Source organism: Zootoca vivipara, chromosome 10 (assembly GCF_963506605.1).
Source record: "Zootoca vivipara chromosome 10, rZooViv1.1, whole genome shotgun sequence".
Lineage (NCBI taxonomy): Eukaryota > Metazoa > Chordata > Lepidosauria > Squamata > Lacertidae > Zootoca > Zootoca vivipara.
The window spans coordinates 54519210-54532972 of NC_083285.1; the positions used below are offsets into that span (position 1 = coordinate 54519210).

The 13763-nt window shown below is 44.1% G+C and overlaps 1 protein-coding gene across 1 annotated transcript in view; it reads right to left on the bottom strand.

Moving 5' to 3' along the window:
- The window catches only part of LOC118090959 (sodium- and chloride-dependent GABA transporter 2), a 35401-nt gene that overhangs the window by 18551 nt on the left and 3087 nt on the right, over positions 1-13763 (bottom strand). Inside the window, exons 2-5 of the mRNA XM_035127395.2 lie at positions 7945-8079; positions 5048-5188; positions 4103-4187; positions 2391-2523 (exon numbers count right to left, since the gene is read on the bottom strand). Coding sequence (XP_034983286.1) covers positions 2391-2523; positions 4103-4187; positions 5048-5188; positions 7945-8079 — 494 coding nt within the window. The remainder of the gene's footprint in view (positions 1-2390; positions 2524-4102; positions 4188-5047; positions 5189-7944; positions 8080-13763) is intronic.

The window sequence follows — 13763 nt, forward strand, 5'->3', positions numbered from 1 at the left end:
TTTCCTGAATAGGGAAGAGCCATAGCTCAGTCCAGAGCATGTGGTGGCATTGCATATAGAAGGCTGTGGGACTGGTGGCCCAATAAAAGTTGTGGGACTACAACTTCCATCATCCCTGACCATTGTAATAATCTGGCCTGATTTGAAGGGAGTTATAATCCAACAACATCTAGGAGGGCCATAGATTACCCATATCTGTTCTAGTTAGTTATGAGCTACTTTTTCGTTACTAACAGTTGCTTATTTTACTTATTAAATATCTGCATGCCTCTCCATAGCAAAGTTCTCTGGGCAGTGTGTCTAGGCAAAATGTAAACAGCCTCTCTCCATTCAGGGAATGTGTGCCGAAGACTTCACGTTTTCACAGTTTCCATTCTTAGATCTTCTCTTCGGAGTTTCTGTGTTGCATGCCAGCTTTGCTTTCAAATAGCATATGCTTTACAAGACATGGGTTTTTTCCCCACTACATCAGTTATCCATCAGCATGTTTGGTCTTATTTTTCTACATTCCAAGCAGGGCCAACCCAATACATTTTGCTGCCTGAGGCAAAACACAAGATGGCATCTCCTTCCTGATTCCATGTATGGAAGCCGTCCAGCCTGGCAGCTGACTGTCTGGAGATGGAGCAGCATCTTCTACCATGCCCAAAGAGCAACAAGGTAGAGCACCCAGCACACACATAGCAGCCCTCCATCGCCTTTCTTGAACTCTCTTCCCACTCCATTTGAGATCTGTTCCACACAGCACTTTCTTTCCAGAAAACAAAGTTATGGTCCTCTTCCCCAGCCCCATTTTCTCTAACACACACACTGTCTCCTGTTACCTCTCAATTAATTAAAGCCCCATTTTGCATGCCCCCTCCCCGTTCTTCAAACCACCCCCCCACCTTGCTCCATCTGCTCTTCCCACCCAGCATCCCACCTTCCTCCTCCTCCTTCTGAAAAGAGCGAGCAAACACAGAAGGGAAGAGGTGCTCACACTAGCCCTTCCGCTTGCCACGCAGCAAGGCAGCGGCATAGCGGCATGTCTAGGGGGAGAGCGCGCCATTGTGGGGCAGCTGAGGGGAAATGTTGCAACCTGTCGACTGAGAGCAGCAACTACAGCTCTGAACAAGGCCCTCCTTTTCCTCACCACCTCAGCCTCCTGCTTTTTGCAATCCTCCTTTTAGTCATGGTTGCCTGCTTGCTCTCTCCACCCTCTATTTACTTTATTTCAAGATTTGAAAGGTGGGGAAAAGGTGCCAGTACTGCGTACCATTCAATAGCTCCAGAAAAAAAGCACTGTTTCCACACAACATGAGAACCAAGCCTTTAGTGTGTTGACCCCACCCTTTGGAATTCCCTCTCCTGAAGACCCCCATCTGCCAACAAGACTTTCAAGCAGAGAACGTTCACAGTCTGCGTCTGCATTGGAATTTTTAAGGTGTCCTTAGTGTTTCATCAGCTGCTGTTTGTTACCCTGGGAGGAAGGGCAGGATATACATTTAACAAACAAATAAACAAACAAACAAATCTCCATTTCATTATTGGGGGTGTTGTGGCAGCGGGGAGCTTGGTAGAAACCTGTTGATAACGCTCCGTCTCTCATCACAGTGTCAAGGCTCAGGGCAGACTCTCATTTCATTTTGCAGCGGAGGAAAATAATACGGAAACCTTTGCCACGCATGTGTTGATTCCTTCTGGCCTAATAACCACGCTGTGGTTTGCACCTTATCGGGAAAAGACGGTCTCCCCATGAAGATGATTTTGAAGTTTAAGAACAGATGGAAGTTCAGGCATTGCCTCCTGCCTACCACTATCTTTATATCTTCAAAAGAGGACCAGACAAATTCATGGAGACAGGGCTACCAATGGCTACCAGCTACAATGCCTGCCTGACGCAGTATGCCTCTGGATACCAGTTGCTAGGAATCACAGGCAAGAAGAGTGCTGTTGTGCTCGGGTTCTGCTTGCAGGATCTAGTTGGCCACTGTGAGAACAGGAGGCTGCACTATATAGCATAGCTGTCAAGTTTTCCCTTTTCTCACGAGGAAGCCTATTCAGCATAAGGGACTTTCCCTTTTTTTAAAAAAAGGGAGAACTTGACAGCTATGCTATATAGCTCGCCTTCCGTTCTTATGTTTGCATTCTAGGAAAAGCTGCCCAAGTTGAATTTCTGCCTGTCACTCACACAGGAAAAATAGGCACGAGTGGCAATCTTTCCATAACTAGGCATCCTGCACATTGATGCCACCCTCTCCTGGGTGGTGTATTTAAAACCCTTGATGTGGCTAATAGCCACGCAATTAATGTACTGCAACATGTTGTTAAGCCCATCAGCTGCAGAGGGCTACAAGTAGTTTGTATTGTGATGGAGGGGGGAGAGAGAGAGAGAAATAAAATATGCCCACCTTGCCTGTGGACTTGACTCCTTTCCAGATGCAGAAGTAGCAGATGATCCAGGCCAGCAGGAGACAGAGAGCCAGTTCCCACCGCACGCTTCCCAAGTGCTCTATGCCATCAGAAATGTTGAGTACTCTCCTCCTGTGGAAGAAACAGAGCCTGGCTTGATTTTTTTTCTGGGTGCACTTTGTAACATCTCCCAGTCTGGCCACTTCCAACAGAATATACTGTTTTGCACATGGTACCCCCTCGCAATGTCATGGAGGGTTCCCATGGGAACCTCAGGAGGAGCTGGGCCACTCCAAGCCATGTTGCAGCCTGAGGCAAATCGCCTCACCCCCACACCTGCCTGGTCAAAATGAAGAGCAATTCTCAAGGCCAGTCAAGTTATTTTGTCGCCCAAGTCAAAAGATTCCCCTCTGGATTATGGAACCCCAACCTGATGTTTCGGTAGCCTGCAAACTTACAGAAACTTAGCCTATTCTGGCAAGTCCCCATACTGACCATCAGGATTTCTGGGGGGCGGGTTGAACCTAGAACACATCTGCATGCCCAGCACATGCTCTGCCCCCACACCCTGTCCTTTCCGACTGGTTTGGAGCCCTGGTCAATTCTGACTTTGCACTGCTGCAGGTGACAGCAAGCAAGTAAATGGAGCAGTTCCCTCTTTGTGCATCCATTAAGGAATTCATTGTAATATGCTTCAAATCAAGGGCATATATACGTGATAGCTATTTGTTTGTTGATGAAGAGCAGGAGTGAGGGGGGGCAGTTCTGGCCCTGTGGCCCAGAACTTTATCTCCTGCCACCCCCACAGGTCAATTGTGACAGGTGGGCAGCGCCATGAACCTGACAAACATCTGATGCCATGATGAGCTGAAACAAATTTTCTCGCCAAAGAAGCCACACTCTTCCAGTGCTCCTTTGTGGATTTTTGTGTTGGGCGTTTGAATAACCTCCAAGTATTTGACGCAGATAGCTGATTTCAGAAGGGAAGACGCAAGGGCGGTTTCTATGGAAATGACCTAATTGTCCTCTCTGGTAAGGGAGTGCAGAGGTGTAAATGCATGTATGGAGGAAAAACAGGATTAGATTACGAAAAAGTGCCACTCCTGCACTGCTTCTGAAACCATACAGGTGCCATGTGCTCACTGTGGTGGAGCATACATTATGTGCTCCTGGGTCATTTCCAGTGGCAGCCCTTTCCTGTCACCTCCTTTACTGCTTCTTCCATTTTATATACAAATCTATATTTATGTATTTGTACAATCGATCTATGAGAAGGGAGCAAACAACCATTATTGCTTTTGTGCCTGGAATCAGGAGGAGGGGGGGCTCGTTGTTGGGTAGATACAAAGGTGCAGACAGCAACTGCCACAAGTTACTGGATGGGTGGACCTTATGTTAAGAGCTTGCATCCTGCAGGTAAGGTATGCATTTAAATTTACATAATACGTTTTTTAAAATATGCAAAAGGTGAGGAATAGACAAGAAACCCAAGGCCGCTTTGTGCAGAACTTAACAGATTTAAATCGCAAATTAAGAGTTAAGATGCTCAGAGACCAAGATTCCATTCCCACAGTTCATGCTTTTCTCAGTTAGCAATGCAAGCTATTGAGATCTTTAGACTTTGCACACCCAACAGAAGAACACTCCTGCAGCTGGTGGTTGGTCATAGCTGCGGAAACCGGAATCTGAATATGGAGGGATCTTCACTTACTCCCAAAACTCTATGACAGGAGAGGTGGCATTTTCCGCCGACACATTTAGCGAAGTGTTTGTCTTCTGGAATTCCACACAGTTCTCTGTAAGACAGGCCCAAGTGACAGAAACTGTGAAAACATACAACTGGAAGACATCCCCACAAAATGCAACTAATCCACTTTCCTTTATTAAAAAAAAAAGGACCATGAATAAAACTGCAGAGCTCAATAGGATGCTCAGGAAAGAAAGAGTCTGTGTCCCATGTGGCTAGGATCCTACAGAGAGCAGGCCTTGGATCAGTGTCCAGCAAAGGGGGGGGGCCATCTACCACTGAAGCACATCTGAGAAGCGGTGGGTGATGGCAAGCACGTGGTGAGATGCCCAACATGAGCACCATGCCAAACCCACCCACCCCAAAGTTTGGCGCCAAACCTGATTGAGATAGCTGTTCAAGAGTGTGACTGGGCAGCCAAGTCTATATGTGTACAAAAAGGATGAGGCAAGTTCTTTGCTAGACAAGATTGGCTACTCTTGATTGTTTCAGAGCCCATGAAGTTCAGGACTGAACAGCTCAAGACTACAGCTAGTTCAGAGGTGGTTTCCCCTTCCCGCCCCCCACAATAGCAATCCTGTGTGGGGCTAGGGTTAAATTTGAGCCCGTCATCTGCAACAACATCCGTTTCCACGTGTAATGGGGAGAAGGCAAGGCAGCCTGCACTGCCTTGTCAAAAGTGGGCAGAAGTTTGTTTGTGTTTAATGCACACAGAGGGCATATGCTGGGTTGACCTCCTACAGGGAAGGCGGGGCAGAAGAATAAGAGTGTGGCAGGGAGTTCCAAAGGGTTGACGTCACGACGGAAATTGAAGTACTGTAGATGGTTATTGCTAGCGGGGGGTGGGAGGGTCAGTACAAAGTAATACTAAGCATCTTGCAGAACAGCAAGGGAGGGACTCCAGATTACCTGTGTTCCACTCATGATCACAGCTGCCCCACGGAAGGTCTATGGTGAATGAGCTGAAGAGGTAAAACAAGGCCCAGGCCAGAACAATAATGTAATAGAAATTAAGTAGTACAACAATCACCTGGGAAGCATAACCAATTCCTGCAGAGTGAACAAAAGAAACAGTGGGGGGGATTTTAAGAAAATTAATTGGAGTAATAAAGCCAGGGTAGTTTTGTTTTCTCAGGCTTGCACCTACATTTGGGGGGCCCTGAAGCTCGAACTGTTATGGGGCCCCCTTTGCAACCAGCAATGAGGTCTCGGTAACCACTCTGTTACCCACAATTATTTTTAGTAATAATAATAACTACGACATCTCAGATCTTGATTAAAATTGCTATACTGGATTATCTCACATGTCAAAGTCACTGCAGTGAATAAATATTTCCCATGCCTTGTAGTTTTCAAGTTATTTGGAGGGAGGGAGAATTAGGGAAATGTTATATACATGCATGAATTAAGTTGCTTCTGGGGCCCCTCTGTGATTAATGGCTTCTTAAGTTTCATAGTAGATCTGCCCCTGGGTTGCATCCCAGTGGTAGGCAAGCCAGTTGCAAAAGTCAGTCGTTTCTATACACAAACACTTACGCATCATATAACACCCCTCTCCATTCTCCTTCCATGCAAACAAAGGGTTCAAGGGTTCATTCCAGCCAGGCAAAGGAGTGTTTGGCCCCTTGAGGTGGTGTGTGGCCTGAGGAAGAGTCCTGAGGGACAAATATAATCTGCTGGAGGACTGCACTTGGCCCCCAGGACTTGGAAGTTCCCTTTGCTAAAGTCAGCTGGCTATCAGTTGTTCTTGATTGCAATGAAACAACTGCCTTTGTTTACACAGGCAAGAAATTCCAACAGCCCTTTGCTTACAATGTTACAGTGAATAATGAACTCCATCCACTTCTACCTACCTGAGCTAACTGCCAGGCTATGATTAACACAGTAATTTGTCCTGGAATGAAGCAGAAATAAATCAAGAGTCCCTAATTACCCAGGAACCTTTTATCCTCGACTTGCCATTTGATCCAGATTTTGAGTAACCTTCAACTCATGCAAACATCTGATCAGAAAGTGAAGGGGTCCATTATACTAGATCTTGGGGGGGGGGAGGTGTCATCCACTGAATCTGAAGGATAGGGGATTCAGAACAGACTTTTTGCCATGCTGGCTGAGGCTGATTGGAGACGCCTGCCCTGATCCATGATTTTCATAAAATCCCCATAAGGGATACGTTCTCATTGCAGGATACATCAACCTTTCTTTCCCATTTTCTCAAGTGCTCCATTCACCATTCTGGGTGTTCCTTTCATTCACCATGTCTTCCCCTTGGTTTCATTTCCACTTAGTTTTTTAATTTTCCCTGTACCTGTTTATGCACTTTGCATTTCCCAGGTGTCATATATTCTAGAATCTTACAATTCTACAGGAAAACAAGTAGATGCTTCCCCTTTTCTCTGGTACTTTACACTAGTTCCAAAGTGATGCCTTATGTCTTAATTTTGGCACGGCAGCCCTTGTTGGAGGAATTGGTCATGAGGAAGGTGTTAATTTCCTCCATGAGCACAAATAACCCTATATATTAGAAAAGGCTAGAGGTGCAAGGCCAGCCAAGCCAGTTGCTATGGCAATGGCCCAGGATCGTCTATGTAAGGGATTGCAGGCACCCCCAAACTTTGGCCCTCCAGATGTTTTGGACTACAATTCCCATCTTCCCCAACCACTGGTCCTGTTAGCTAGAGATCATGGGAGTTGTAGGCCAAGACATCTGGAGGGCCGCAGTTTGGGGGTGCCTGGATTAATGCATGCCAGCTCATCTGTGCCAAGGTGTGTTGTGTGTCCGGGTCAGTCATATCAGCATCCAAAACTGTATTACTGAAGCTTTATCTTCTGCAGCAGTAGACTAGTTGGGGCTCTAAGCTGCCTCTGTGTGGTGACTGGACCTGGAGGCAACTTCCGCTGTGTGAGTATCTCATCTCAGATTCCCAACAGACCTTACCCCAGCCGGAAGAGAGTGGGGGAATCTTTGATTTAAAGCAAGCATAAAAAGTAGACATAAGCATGCATTTTTACAGAGCAAAACAAAAAGAAGGAAGATCTTTGATTAGCACCCACCCTATGCTGATTGGCACTGCATTTATACAATTTCCCCCAACCTGGTAGATCCTTTCATGTAATCAGTAAACATCTACATTTAACATTTTCTTTCAGCTAATGTGCAACCTGAACTTCTGTTTTCCCTTTTCGTCATGTTAATTTTCCTCTTTTATAAAAATTGAGGTTCCTGTGGTCACTTCAGCCACACTCTGTTGCCTCCACAACTGTGATCTTTGTAACAACTGAGGGGCATCTGCATTTTCCACTGACAGGTATCACTCTCAAGCAAGCTTCAAGAAGCAGGCAGTGGTGCTGTTGCAAGAGACATACAGTAGTCGTTTAAAACCCGAAATAGTGCCGATGCACGATGATCTGATGCTAATGCTACAGCAAACATCCAAAATTGGGCAAATGTTGACATCTGCATGTGAATGCTGACACCCCCAGCTGAATCTTGTGGGTGCGCAGGGAGGCAAAGGATTTACCTGTTCACATCTTATTTCCTTGAGTGTGGCCTCTAATTCATGCTAGGGCCCTCCACCCCACCTGCCACAGAGCATAAAGATCTTCACGTGATAAGAAGTGCATGGAAATGTTATGCAAATATGTGTCCCCTTTTGGAAGCCAGACAGAGGGTCCAATCCACGTGTAAGTGTACCGGGCCCAGAAAATCCTGTGGATGCCCTGTGTAAGATAGGCTCCTTTCGTGCAAAAGGTGGTACAGTACAGACTTTCTAGCAAACAAGCTGGCCCCATCATACTCAACTCACCTTCAAAGAGAGGGCACAGCCTCCGCCAGGAAGTGACACCTCCCTGGCTGGTGTACTGCCCAAGTGCCGTCTCCAGGAAGAATACTGGGATCCCGCAGGTGAAAAGGAAGATGAGGTAGGGGATGAAGAAGGCACCTACAGGTTCAGAAACACATGGAGGTGTTAGATGCATTGCTCAGGCTTTCAAAACAGGAAGCTATGGTGATGACAAAGAGCCAAGTGGGGAGGGGCATTTATTTATTTCTGCGAATGTTCATGTTTTTGTTGTTCATTTGTTATATTAAGAAAATCCAACTGTATTATTATTATTATTATTATTTAAAAAGATATGTTTGCTAACCACAAAATTGAAGTAGTTTGACCCTCAGAGGTGTCTGAAGATCATCCCTTGGGTTTGGGCCAACCAACAGCAATACACTTTCTGTATTACAATTCTGCCAGCAAAATGTTAAAGCTTGTGGACACATTGACCCAATGGCTCAGTGAGCAGGTTTAGCATGGTTCTTAGAAAGAAAGCTCAGACTACAACAAATATGGTTTTGATTACTTCGTAGCAGAACAAGAAGGTTCAAACCTTTGATCAGGATGAGACAAATGCAACTGTGATTGTATTTGATTAGACAAATTGCATTTAAAAAATGAGTTTACTAACATCACAGAGTCAGCTGTGGAACAAAAACACTGTCTAACTTAACCCTCTGCACAAAGCATTCATTGGTCTTAAGAGCCCAAATGAATCTGCTCCCAACTATTCTACACAATATTTTGCTCTGCGAACTTTGAACATATTGAAGATATTCTTGGAACACTCTTATCGTTTGCCAGATACTTACTCAGGATTGAATATCTATATTTTATATACAATATTGGCTTCGTTATTTGATACCAGGATAATGTTTGATACTTGATACAACATGGTATTCCGTACTCAACAGTGCTTGACTGCTGCCACCCAAGGATTTCTTGCAAGTTATTTTTTACAGCTGACTTGCAACTATAGTTAATATTAGACAGCATTCAGTAGTTGTCATGTAATATCAAATGGTGTTCATATTTGATGCTGGCCCAGCATTAAAGCAGTCAAAAGATGCTAATCACAACCTATTCAGCAACATTCAAACTGGTGCCCCCCTGTGGCATATGGGGCAGTACCCAACTAACATGTCCCATCAACGCAAGGATTTCTGCAACAGGGCTCCCCCCCCAACTCCTTCCCACCTCATGTCCTCCCCAAATCTAGTCTGGTGGGTTAGAGGCATGAAAGGGGGGTGGGTGGGCCAAGTACCATTGAGCAAACAGAATCTTCTTTCTTGTAGTTTGAATCCATTGCTCCGTGTCTGCTTCTCTGGAGCAGCAGAAAACAACCTTTCTCCCATGACTAACATTTTGACTGAAAAGGGAAGGAATTAAAGCAATTCTAACGCCTTTTGTGTCCAGGTTTGGACAGATGCAGACTCTGCTCCTTGGCATTAATTGCTAGCCACTTTCAACACCTCCATCCGTTCCAGGATCAAGCCAATATTTAACTGACTGGAAAATCACAATTAACTTTAATTTGCTCCGAAATCCCTTTAACGGTTCCAGCTCTTAGCGGGCTGAGCTGGGCTCCCTGCCCTTTGACTGAAGTCCATACCAAGCTGGCATGGCAGGAGGCTGTGACTGCTATGGAAGCAATGAGCTTTCAGACCCTGGAGGTAGAAGGAGGCGAGGTCACTCCTCTGGCTCCCTTCCTCTGTTCCTAGCCAATGGTAAAGGAGGATGCTTTACTAAGCCTGACAGCAGAAACTGGGCTGGTAGCCTCCATGTTTTTCATTGCTTTTTTGTGCTAAAAGGGCATGTACCATTCAGTTTAGTCAAGAATACCAGCTGAAAGGTGATTCCTTTTTCTTGCTGAAAGAGAAATCCAGGATCCAATTAAAACATGATGCTGGGTCATTTTTTAAAGGAACAAGGAATGGAACCAATAGCGAGATCCACATGTATGTCAAGTTTGAGCTGAGTGTCAGTGGGGTGTCTATGGGGCAGAGGGACTATGGCCACATTCAACACCATACATTTAAAGCAACATGATATGAAGGGCAGGTTTTCTACTTCTTTATTTAATAAAACTTATACAGTATACCACTTGACTGTAAAAAAGAAAAAAGAAAACTCCTCAAAAGTGGTTGAGTGGATAGGAGCATTCACCATCAGTATTCAATTACAGTATTGCTACTAGTGTATATTTATTACTATTGTATTGATTTCCAATTTGTATATTTTTGCAATAATTGCTTTGGTTTGATTTCTTTTGTTGTACATCACCATACCCCAAAAGTGTCCTGGAAAAATCAAGACACCCTGTGGTTTTTCTTTTGTCGTGAGAGAATGTTGGCCATTTTTGATGCCATGATCTCACGCAATTGCACACCACAATTATTTCCTGAGGCTGTGATCTTGTGCAGCGCCCCAAAAATACACATTTTGGAGCACCGTGCCTGAAAAAAGCTCTTTTTCGGGGGGCAAGATTGTGGTGCAAAACCACACAAGATCAAGACATCCAAAACGGCCAACATTCTCTTGAGAAAAAACAGGAAGATGGCGTCTGGGAATATTGTGTCTTGGATTTTGCCATCAAGGTGTTAGAGGATATGCATCACCAAGAGAAATTTTATATATTAAGCAGTATAAAAATGGTTTAAAATAAATATTGAAATCATCCCTGACTATTGGCCATCGTAGTGGGGTTGATGGGAGTTAGCGTAGTTGATAGTCAGGCAACATTTGAAGTGCACCATGTTGCCTGTTCCCGAAGTAACAATGGGGCTTCTTAGTAAGCATGCATAGGGTTGTTGGCGAACCCAAGTTTAGGAACATTCCAGCCTCACAAAAATAAAAACAAGCCTCCCCTCTAATCCATCCTCAAAAACAAAATTCTCAAGCAGAAAGAGAAACAAAAAGGAAAGCCGGCATGGAAGTAGCTAATCCCCTTCATGGTGTCAGGGTGGGAAAGCGGTTTAGGTAGGCCTCTAAGGCAAATCCAAAAGATTTCAGACCAGAGTTCATAAATCTACTCGCCGATAACTCTTATAAGTACCAAGTCCTTCTAACCTGTTTTTCTACAAGCTTCCAGAAAGTCAGATTAAAGTAAATAATTATCAAACCAAACAAGGAGAACAATTCCCAAATAGGTCTCTAGGTAATTTTTTTCCAGAACAAATACATAACCCACACAACAGCGCAGAGCGTACCTGTGGCAGATGACTCCTGTTGAGTGTTCTAAAGGAAACTTTATTATAATAGGTTCTTATGCTGCAAAATTATCTTAACTGGAGAGAAAAACCTCTGTATTCATATTATACAACTCTTTGGATTTAAAATCTTACTAAGACAGTAAGGCTTGACAGCCATATGTCAAGAATGCTTTGATGGTGTTTCCTGCTTGGCAGGGGGTTGGACTGGATGGCCCTTGTGGTCTCTTCCAACTCTATGATTCTATGATTCTATGATTCTAAGACAATTACTGCACTTTTTACTTCAGTGGAGCTGGTTGAGATGAACACCTATTATCTCCAAACTGCAACTTATCACACCAGTGGTACTACTATAAAGAGAGACGAAAATATTTTATTGACTTTTTTTTAAAAAAAAACACATAAAAAGAAAACCATGGGCCCTTTTCTTAAGCAGGTATGGCAGCGAATGATGGCCCTCACTAACCCACCTATATAATGTTCTCCGGTACATGCTTCCATTGTGAGGGGAAACACAAGTTGCTGGAAAACTAATTCTCTCGCCCCAACATATTTTGTTTTGTGGATGACAGTTTCATGCATGTCTTCTTGTGACATCACCATGAGACTCATAACAAGCCTCTCCACCCCTTGCCTACATCATTTTGAATGCCCCACAAGGACAGATGGGAGAATCTGTCAATTTCAGTTTCTTTCAGTACCTCATTTTCCCATCTTAAATTCATTTCTCCACCTTTGCAAAAAAATTAAAAGATCTCATAAAAAATTCGTCAGCATTGTACTGTGAATTTCTTCCAGTACATACATTTGTATGCAGCTTCCCCTAAAATACACATTTTTACAAATTATTTTTCCCTAATCCTGCAGATGCTTATATGTTGTTTTCAGAAATATATACATTTTATGGACATTTTATCCTAGTATGTGCCTGGCAAAATTTGGAGACACGTGGATCTTACTGTGTTTTGGTTTGCATGTTGTTTCAGAAAGTGTTAGGTGGGTTCTCCTTTCATAGAATCATAGAATCATAGAGTTGGAAGAGACCACAGGGGCCATCCAGTCCAACCCCCTGCCAAGCAGGAAACACCATCAAAGCATTCTTGACATATGGCTGTCAAGCCTCCGCTTAAAGACCTCCAAAGAAGGAGACTCCCCCACACTCCTTGGCAGCAAATTCCACTGCCGAACAGCTCTTACTGTCAGGAAGTTCTTCCTAATGTTTAGGTGGAATCTTCTTTCTTGTAGTTTGAATCCATTGTTCCGTGTCCGCTTCTCTGGAGCAGCAGAAAACAACCTTTCTCCCCCCTCTATATGACATCCTTTTATATATTTGAACATGGCTATCATATCACCCCTTAAAGCTTCTCTTCTCCAGGCTAAACATACCCAGATCCCTAAGCCGTTCCTCATAAGGCATCGTTTCCAGGCCTTTGACCATTTTGGTTGCCCTCCTCTGGACACCTTCCAGCTTTTCAGTATCCTTCTTGAACAATCCTTCAATGTGTCCTGAATCAAATTTCTCCCTCATCCTTACTCACAAGTAAACAAGTGTGTGTCAGAGAGAACTTTCTAAGGACAGAGTAAAAGAAGACATCTCCTTGGCAACTCTCTGCATTACATCTTAGGACTATGCACCATGTGGGGCAAAATTGTAATGTTGTGGAAAGTAGTTGTGCTGTCTTCTCATTCCAAAAGATAGGGAAGGGAAGGGGGAAAACCCTGCTTTTAGTGGGAACACAAAATTATTTCTTCCTTCATGCAAGGAACTATTTCTACTAATTTGACTAGATGGGGCTCCCAACAGAGGAAGGGAGGAGGAGAGGGGAATCAGTGCTTCAAAGCCATTCCTGTCTTTTTTGAGGTCATTTTTGGGACGCTAGCTCATTACAGAGTAAGGCTACCAGATTTTTTTCAATGAATCCGGGGACATTTTTCAACTTCAATGGGTTTGTATGAGGACTGATTTGTAAATCCAGGGACTGTCCCTGGGAAATGGGGACGTCTGGTAACCTTATTACAGAGCCATAATGTTATAGCCAGGTTTTTAGTCCCTCTTCCCTCAATACAGCAATAACTCAGCCTGGCTTTCCCGGCTCTTGTCAAGATTAGTGAGGTGGTTGTTTTTTTTACAGTAAAAGTCCTGTAGCAGCTTAAAGACTAGCTAATTTGTTATGGCATGAGCTTTCGTGGACACACATTCACTTCAGATGCATGAGGGATTGTTCTCTATGGACATTTGTGAGTGAGAGACAGACACACGGACACAGCGTAGAGAAAAAAGCAGTAGGAGAAAATGGCCATGGAATGCAGAATGTGCCTTCTGAAACAGATCAATTCAAGCATGGAAAATAAATACAGCAACCATTTCAACACCATTTCAGTTATACAAAGCAGTCATCCTAGACTCGCTTGTAAATTAAGCATCCATAGAGGGACAGGAAGCCAGTGGCCATGTTTGGACAATCAAAACCAGGCTTCGTAAATACTAATGAGCTCTGGGCACACAGATGCATCCCTTTCGCTTCTTTTGCATGAGTGAGGAAAGAAGCCATGAAGCCACAGTTAAGTCTGTTACATGCAGCCTGG